The sequence below is a fragment of the Belonocnema kinseyi genome, chromosome 2, assembly GCF_010883055.1.
Source record: "Belonocnema kinseyi isolate 2016_QV_RU_SX_M_011 chromosome 2, B_treatae_v1, whole genome shotgun sequence".
Lineage (NCBI taxonomy): Eukaryota > Metazoa > Arthropoda > Insecta > Hymenoptera > Cynipidae > Belonocnema > Belonocnema kinseyi.
Genome location: NC_046658.1, coordinates 58,440,376 through 58,449,583, shown reverse-complemented (window position 1 = coordinate 58,449,583; position 9,208 = coordinate 58,440,376). Strand labels below are relative to the sequence as shown.

Genomic DNA, 9,208 nt, shown 5'->3' with positions numbered 1-9,208 from the left:
TGTATCAGCCTTGTAGGAGATTATGTTGAGAAATAAAAAAAAAAATTCTTAAAAACGTTGTTTTTCTTGGTCAGGCCGGAAACTTATCAATCCACCCTCGTACTAACACAAAACGACGTTGGAGAGTTTGAGTTTAGACTGTTAATCCTAGATTGGAGAGTTTAGCATGGAAGCAACATATTTTCAACTAGAAATGATCAATATTCAATTTAAAAAATCACTTTTCACCCAAAAATGGAACAATTACTTTTTAAGATGAAAAAATTAATTCTAAAAAACAAAACAAAAACGAATGTTTAACAAAATAGACCAAAGAAGTGAATTTCCAACAACAAAACATTCAAAATTTAAACAAATAGTTTAATTTTCAACCAAAAACATGATTTTTTAAATAATTTTAAAATAATTATCCACCAAAATGGAACAATGACATTTTTAGATAAAAAATTAATTTTTATTTTAAAAAACGAATTTAAAAGACACAGGCAAAAAATGACGAATTTTTAACAAAATTTCTTGAACTTTACAGCTGCAGGGCCTTCTTTAAAAAAATGCGCAAAGTTTGTTACCAATCAGGAAACGTACTAAGCGTTACACTGTAAAAAATATGTTTTAAAATTGCACTTCAAAGTGAAATGTTGACATATAAAATATCACTTTAGATGCATTAAAATTACAGGCTAGAAAGAAAATTTCTACAAGTTGCTTTAAATGACGTCTGTTACATGTTTAATTCTATGACTTTGCATGAATTCATACGACGTGTTGAAAATCACTACGTTCAGAGTGTATAAGAAAAGGACTCACGCTGTACATAGTAAAATTCCCCAGACTGGTAAAATTACCGACCGCGCATAAATTTATATTTTATAACAAAAATTTCTCCACTTTATATTTATTTTAGATTCGTCCGTATAATATTCCACATTTGTGTAATTTTATGAGCGAACGTACATTTTAGTTTACAAACTTTATTGCTCACTTTCGACGAAAGCATAAATGCGAGTGACTGATTTTAAATTATAATTTCACGCCGATGCGCGCAAGTCCACTTTTTACATACGTTTAGCGTACTAAAATTCCACAACCTTTTTTTATAGTGTACCTAAGCCCCCCCCCCCTCCGTCCATTGGTAACATAGTTTGAAATTGAAATTAATCTTTCACAAAAGGAAACTGTTTTAGACTCTTGAGTGCAATCCGAAAAACACAACAATGTACATTCTTAAGTTTGAAATCTGAAAATATTGTTTACGGCTTTGCGTTCAACGGTACGACGGTAGTAAATCATTTGACAGAATTCTATTCAGGTAGGTGGATAAGAAACAGAAAAAGAAATAGGGCAGTTGCATTGTGTAAAGGGCGAGTCATTCTACAAAATTGGAACAACGTACCTCTCTTTCTTTTCATTATCTGAAGTTTGATTAACGTCCATAGTTTCATTGACATTTTGCGAATGATCCTCTATACTTTTGACAGGAGCTGGTAGCTGACCCATGGCATCTTTAACGTGAAGCTCTTCTTCTTGGTGTCGGAGGGATTGGTTTGGTTGTAAATGGTGCCGCTCTTCCTCCCCTGTGAACAAGTGATCAGTATCACGAATTATTCAAATGTGTGTTTGCGAATGTGAGAGAAAGGTAAGGATGGATAATATCGCCATCCTGGCACAACTCTGGTCACTGTCCTATTGTCAAGTGGACGCTAAAGTGTTGAGTGTCGAGGCAATTTAACTGTTCTTAATCTTATGTTAGAGGGACACTTTCCTACCCGTTAGAACTGCATTTATTTCGTGGGGAAATTTAGTATATTTAAATAAACAAGAATATTAAATCATATAAAGTTTAGAAGAATTAATTGGTTCTGATTTCTGAAGAAATGATATCCTGAAAATTTGCGATTGAAACCTTTGGAAAACAAGTTGATTATAGATCGGTTAAGGAATGAAAAAGTAAAATTGAAACAACTGAAGGTACACTAATAAGGAGTTCAGTTTTGATATAATAAGTAAACTGCAAAATCCAAAGAATATTCATTGTCATAAATAAGAAAAAAGTATAAATCTCTTTGGCCTTGCTTTTCAGGGCCAGCGACCGTCCTGTAGATTGTAGAACTTAACTTAAGGATAATAAGGTAGTCCCAGTCTAGTATCACGCAGTGATTATCACTTGGATGCAGGTGGTGCTGATTCCTGTAATATCTTTTTTTCAATTTCAAGCCAAATTTTTTACTCAATTCTGGAATAATTTTCGAGTATTTCATAAATATAAATAGGTTCGTTAATTACATGACAAGTATACGTATTTGATATATTTATCCCAATTTTCCGATTAATAATTTAATCAAACTCATTTTGAAAAGACGTTTTTCCAAATTGAGAACATTTCTTTAAATTCTTCCAAGCCAAATAAATTTGAATTGTTTTCAAAAGTTCATACAGTTAATAAGAGGAAACATTTTCCGAGCTAATTTAAGCAGCATTGGTAATTAACGCAAGTTCATGTATTTCTTTCGCACGAGTGTTTATTACTTTGAATATAAGCTCTTCACAATTTTAATCGTGATTAAAGCAGAATTACCAAGATCCAAGCGAATTTATTATATATTGAAACGATTTTGCTAAATAAGACGTTTGCTTCTACTTTAGTTTTATACGTGTTTCAGCATTAATGCTCGACAATCTAAGCAGACAATGCACTATAATAGAGAATTCGCATCAGAAAGAAGCTCATGCTAATTGGCAAAGGATGGGTTTGTATTAACATGAGTCGTGAGATTCACAGTTAGGTATACATATGTTCTCTACACAAACATTGGTAACATAAATATGCTGAATAAAATTTAAATAATAAAATTATGTAATTCTTCAGATAATTAGAAAATTATTAGATATTGGCAGTAATAAAAAAGTATTTTTATATATAGCTTGAAGAATATTATTATTAAATGGATTAGAACATGTATTTTTTCCGGGTTAAAAATCAAAATTGAAGTAGTATATCGTTCCATCATTACATATAGCTGTTACATGGACAATAATATATGTAGTAAACTCAACGAAAAAAACGTGTGAATGCCGTGAAAAAGTTTCTGGATGCTTGAAAATTGAACCCTTGAGTGCCCATTCACCGCAATTTCGACGAGAAAAACTCGGAAAATCTCCTCGTCAAGGAGTGTCAGATGAAGTTTTCCGTGCGTGGAGTTACCGCAAAATTGAAAGGAGCCACGAAGAAATCGGTTCACGGGTACAGCTTCAACGACATTAATGGTATCTTAAAAAGCTTAAAAAGGCATTCCACTAACGGTAGAAATTTCAAATACTACTATCAGGAAATAGCAAGAGTCGCGATTATACTTCCTTATGAAACCGTATCCCAGTATACCGCTTGAGTACAAAATCTCGTATGTGGAGCGAAGTAGTATATCCCAGGTAGAAATACACCACCGGCCCAGTACTGGCCCAGTACAGGCTGCCGGAGTTCCAGTACTGACTGGCTGTACTGGGCCAGTACTGTGCCAGTACAGGATTGTAATTCTTGACGGTACTGGCGTGACAGCACTGGCGCAGTACTGAATGCTAGTACTGGGGCAGTACTTGCAAACCGCTGGCGTACGGAAATGCAGGAGTTAATTTTAAAAATAATAAAAAATTATTTAATTCGTTTAAAGACCATCCGTTCATCATCATATGATTGCATATCGTCCGTATATTGTTTATAATTACAAAAATATAATTTTCAAACTATTTGTTTAATGTTAACACCCACTATTTCTATAATTTAAAGATATAACAAAAAAGGTATTTGAAAAATAAATAATAATTGACTGCGAGTATTTTGTACATACATGTTAATGGCTCTGCTTAGAATGAATACATATATTACATTTTTAAACATTATATTGCAAATAAAATTTCTAACGGTAAGGGGGATCGAACCTACATATCTATACCTAAATCTATCGCCTAGCAGTCGGGAGTGCCAACCACTGCGCTAAATCGACAAGTTAAAACTTGGTGAAAAAGCCATCCTCATAAGCTACAGTTCAGAAAAGTTCAAGTACGAAATTTTGAGCTCTCTTTTTCTAATTATTTATTATTATACGACTTTATGTAAATGTAAAATACACGAACTTCTAACAGGAAGATCAATAAAATAATTATTAAATAAATTAATTAAATCGACTACAATTTTTCTTCGTGTAATAGTTTATTTTTTCGCGTTTTAGACCATTTTAAAAGTTCTGATAATGACATTTAATGAGCATTTAAAATTTGTATCAACGGAACTTAGAAATTTTACCACGTTGCGCAACAATTTTTTTAATAACAATTTTCTTTAAACCTTCGTGTAACGTTTTGCTTTTTAGGTGTTTTAGACTATTCTACAACGATTAAGACATACATCTAATGTAATTTTTTCTGAACATTTAAAATTTTTCATGGAGGTGGAATTTGGAATATTTTCCTTAAAAAAACTAATAGAAAAAAATGTTTTCACCTTAAATGTATAGTCATCGACATTTCAAAACACCCTGACAACATTTGTAGACGTGTTTTTTTAACGTCTATTTTTGTACTACTGGCATAGTGCCGCCCCGGTCGTGCAGCCAACGTTCTGCCAGTACTGGGCGAACCTCCTATTTCATAATTAAGGGCTCATTTAGGGCTAATTTAATGCCCCATCAACGAATTTTCGGCTGTTCCTTTTTTTTTAATATACATGGTGCAGCCAGCTCTACTTCAAGTCAGCAGCACCACTCGAGGAATCGGTCAAAAAATGATAATATGAAATTCCCCCTTTCATAGAAATTGCCGGCTCATTTCTGACTCCAGGAATCCCTTTAAACCAATGTCCTACCTTCATAATTTAAAAAAAGGCCACGATGAGCAAAGGGGCAATATATACATTTTTTATTTATCTTCCTAAACTTAATAAGGGAGGTCCGTTAAGCTGGCAGGACCAGATTGCAAAAATGAACTGAAAACCTATAGGAAATTTAGGGCTCATTTAGGGCTAATTTAATGCCCCATTGCCTAATTTAATGCCCCATTGCCAAATTTAATGCTCTTTATTTAAACAAAAAAACCGGTGGTCATGCTAGCTGAACGTTAAGCTAGCAGGACCACACAGAGAAAGAGACGACTTGGGCATTATTTCGTTCTACAATAATTTAGGGCTCACCTAATGCCCTAATGTCAAATTTAATGCTCCGCAATTTAAAAAAAAAAACCTGTGGTCATGCTATCTTAAAGTTAAGCTAGCAGGACCACACAAAGAAAAAAATGACTCAGGCATTATTTCTTTCCACAATAATTTAGGGCTCATTTAGGGCTCACCTAATGCCCTATTGCCAAATTTGATGGTACGCTTTAAAAAAAAACCTGCGGTCATGCTATCTTAACGTTAAGATAGCAGGACCACAAAGAGAAGAAAAACGACTTAGGCATTATTTCTTTCCACAATAATTTAGGGCTCATTTAGGGCTCACTTAATGTCCTATTGCCAAATTTGAAGGTACGCATTTTTTCAAAAAAAAAAAACCTATGGTTCTGCTATCTTAACGTTAAGCTAGCAGGACCACACAGAGAAAAAAAACGACTTAGGCATTATTTCTTTCCACAATAATTTAGGGCTCATTTAGGGCTCACTTAATGTCCTATTGCCAAATTTGAAGGTACGCATTTTTTTTAAAACCCTGTGGTTCTGCTATCTTAACGTTAAGCTAGCAGGACCACGCAGCGAAAAAAACGACTAAGGCATCAATTCTTTCCACAATAATTTAGGGCTTATTTAGGGCTCACTTAACGCCCTATTGTCAAATTTAATGCGCCGAAATTTTTCAAAAAAACCTGTGGTATTGCTATCTTAACCTTAAGCTAGCAGGACCACAGGTTTTTAAAAAAAAATGCGAACCATCAAATTTGGAAATTGGACATTGAGTGAGCCCTAAATTATTGTGGAAAGAAATAATGCCTAAGTAGTTTTTTTTCTCTGTGTGGTCCTGCTAGCTTAACGTTAAGATAGCAGAACCACAGGTTTTTTTGAAAAAATGCGTACCTTCAAATTTGGCAATAGGACATAAGTGAGCCCTAAATGAGCCCTAAATTATTGTGGAAAGAAATAATGCCTAAGTCGTTTTGTTCTCTTTGTGGTCCTGCTAGCTGAACGTTAAGATAGCATGACCACAGGTTGTTTCGAAAAATTGCGGAGCATTAAATTTGACAATAGGGCATTAAGTGAGCCCTAAATTATTGTGGAAAGAAATAATGCCTGAGTTTTTTTTCTCTGTGTGGACCTGCTATCTTAACGTTAAGATAGCATGACCACAGGTTTTTTTGAAAAATTGCGGAGCATTAAAATTGAGAATAGGGCATTAGGTGAGCTCTAAATGAGCCCTAAGTTATTGTGGAAAGATTGCCTAAGTCGTTTCTTTCTCTGTGTGGTCCTGCTAGCTTAACGTTAAGCTAGCATGACCACCGGTTTTTTTTGTTTAAATAAAGAGCATTAAATTTAGCAATGGGGTATTAAATTAGCCCTAAATGAGCCCTAAATTCCCTATAGGTTTTCAGTTCATTTTTGCAATGTGGTCCTGCCAGCTTAACGGACCTTAATAAGGGGCCATTTAGGGCTTATTTTCTATCCAACTATGCATATAACTACTTAGCCCTTTTGATAAAATATGCCATGCTGCTGCCAATTTTACTTCAAGCCAGCAGCATCACCCAAGGAATCAGTCAAAAAATGATTATATCATATTCCCCTTTTAACAGGAATTTCCGGCTCATTTCTGGCTCGAGATAACGCTTTCAATCACAGCCCTACCTTCAAAATTTAAAAAAGGCCACAAACGGACAAAATATACATTTTTGATTTATCTTCCTAACATTAATAAGGGACTATCTAGGGCTCACTTTCTATCCAACTATGGATTTTACTACTTAGGCCTTTTTATACAAATATGCCGCGTTGCTGTCAGCATAACGTCAAGCCAGCAGCACCACTCGAGGAACCGGTCAAAAAATGATTATATTAAATTACCCCTATTAGGGCTAAGTAGTAAAATCCATAGTTGGATAGAAAATGAGCCTAAATGATAGAAAATGACCCTTATTAATGTTAGGAAGAGAAATAAAAAATGTATATTTTGTCCCTTTCCCCTTCGTGAACCTTTTTTAATTATGAAGGCATCACATTGGTTTAAAGGGATTCGTTTTAGCCGGAAATTTCTGTAAATTTAACGAATTTGGTATGACAAATTTGATAATGTAAAAAAAAGTAGCACGAAGAAAAAAAATACTGCCTAAAAGCACATGCTTTCTCGAGTAATTTGCATTTTTTAAATCTCAAAAAAGCTGTGGTAGAAGCAGAGAACATTTTTTTTCGAAAAACACGCTTTTCGGTAGATTTTCGACATTAAATTGCGTGTAACTAAAAATGGAAGCATTTTTCGAAAAAATACCAAGAGTAAAAAAGTGTTTATTTTTATCCATTTTACCTTAGAAAATGATCAGCGTAACGATTTTTTAATTTTTCGTAATTTTACAAGTTATTAGTTAATAACAAATTACTGCCACTCTTACGGCATTAACCTCACTCCTCTAAATGCTCCTAGAGAGATAGAGTCAATTGTCAAGAATGAGAAGTGCCGCATATACTGGAACTTTATCTCGACAATTGTTTCTGTTGCGCACTCGAGGCCTGACATGGTTCTTCTTGACTTCGAGAAGCGAACCATGTTCGTTATCGAATTTTCGGCACCAGCTGACAAAAGAATCATAGCCAAGGAGAATGAAAAGAAAGAGGTATACAGACCTTATAAGGGAGTTGCAACGATTGTGCCCGGAATATTCTGTTAAACTAATCGCCCTCATCATCAGCGCTCTTGGAGGTGCCAAGCTTTCACTGATTACTAGCCTGGAAAGCATCCCTGCGTGTCAACAATATGCTAAAACACTTGCGGTTTCAGGGGGTCTCAAAACATGGACATATGACAAAAATTGGGGGGGGGGGGGGTTTATACAAATCTAATACCTTCTCTGATGAGAAGGTAAACAATTGTAGTGTAAACTTTTTAGCGCAATATTTCTAATCTAAAATTATTAAATTTGAATTTATAGACTTAAACTTTTTAAGCTAATAAACCAAGTTTCTCATGAAAGTCAATGTTAGAAGTTCCTAGTGTCGCTGAATACGAATTTAGGTAAAGATTTTTAAAATCTGAATAGTAGATTTAATATATAATATATAAATATGAAATTATATAATTGTAGATTATTATGAAATTATTGATTTTTTAATAAAATCAATATCATATCTAAATATTCATTTTTTATGTAATTTATACATGCCAAACAAACTATTTTAAGAATTTTACTGTCTTTATTTTATTTTTCTGGACACAGTTTGCATCGTGCCATCTTGTGTTAAATAATTTTTTGCTGGCTAAATTAATAGTTGTACAGTGTATAACTTGTTTTTTATAATATACAGTGAAATCGCGTTATAACGCTCCCAGATATAACGCTTTCCCGTCTGTAACGCTCCGTTCTTCCGGCCCGTGATCACTCCCATAAGAATCCCATATAAATTTGGTCCCAAGGCAAAATTTCTCCCGCTTATAACGATTTCTGATTGAACAGGAAGCTCAAACTCCCCAGAAACGTGAGTGAAAAAACTCCAGTTATGTTAAACTCTCTTTAAAACGGTGATAAGCTGAATCATCAAACGTCCAGTATACATTTACCCACAGCCTCGCTCGTACCTCAAAATAAATTTTCTGTTCTTCGGTACTTTATTCGGATAACTGTAGTGTATTGTGATATATCATGTAGCGTTATTATTAAAATAATAATGTCAGCTTCAACAAAAAAGAAGCGTTTTCAGAGTCAGAGAAGTGCGAAATTTTAAGAAAATACGACCAAAATACAAGATTAAAACAAAAAGAGTTCGCGACATCATTGAGAATTCCTGCGGCTACATTCAGGGCATGTGTCACAGCTAAATACCTATATTACCGACCTCACTTTTTCAGTTCACTGCAAGGTTCTTTGAACCTAAGAACTTTTTTTGTGAATAAAATATCCAGCTGAAACTTTGGGAAATGTATTAAGAGTACAATAAAGTACGTTTAGGTACTGCATTTTGGTAGGAACTTCACTGAAAATTATTTCATCTTTTTTCTGAACCTCGACATTTTTTGAACGTTGGAAC

The 9,208-nt window shown here is 34.1% G+C and overlaps 1 protein-coding gene across 1 annotated transcript in view; it reads right to left on the bottom strand.

Moving 5' to 3' along the window:
- Positions 1 to 9,208, bottom strand: part of LOC117182681 (tigger transposable element-derived protein 4-like) — a 23,587-nt gene that overhangs the window by 5,753 nt on the left and 8,626 nt on the right. Inside the window, exon 2 of the mRNA XM_033375786.1 lies at positions 1,394 to 1,574. Within this exon, the coding sequence (XP_033231677.1) occupies positions 1,394 to 1,574 (181 nt within the window). The remainder of the gene's footprint in view (positions 1 to 1,393; positions 1,575 to 9,208) is intronic.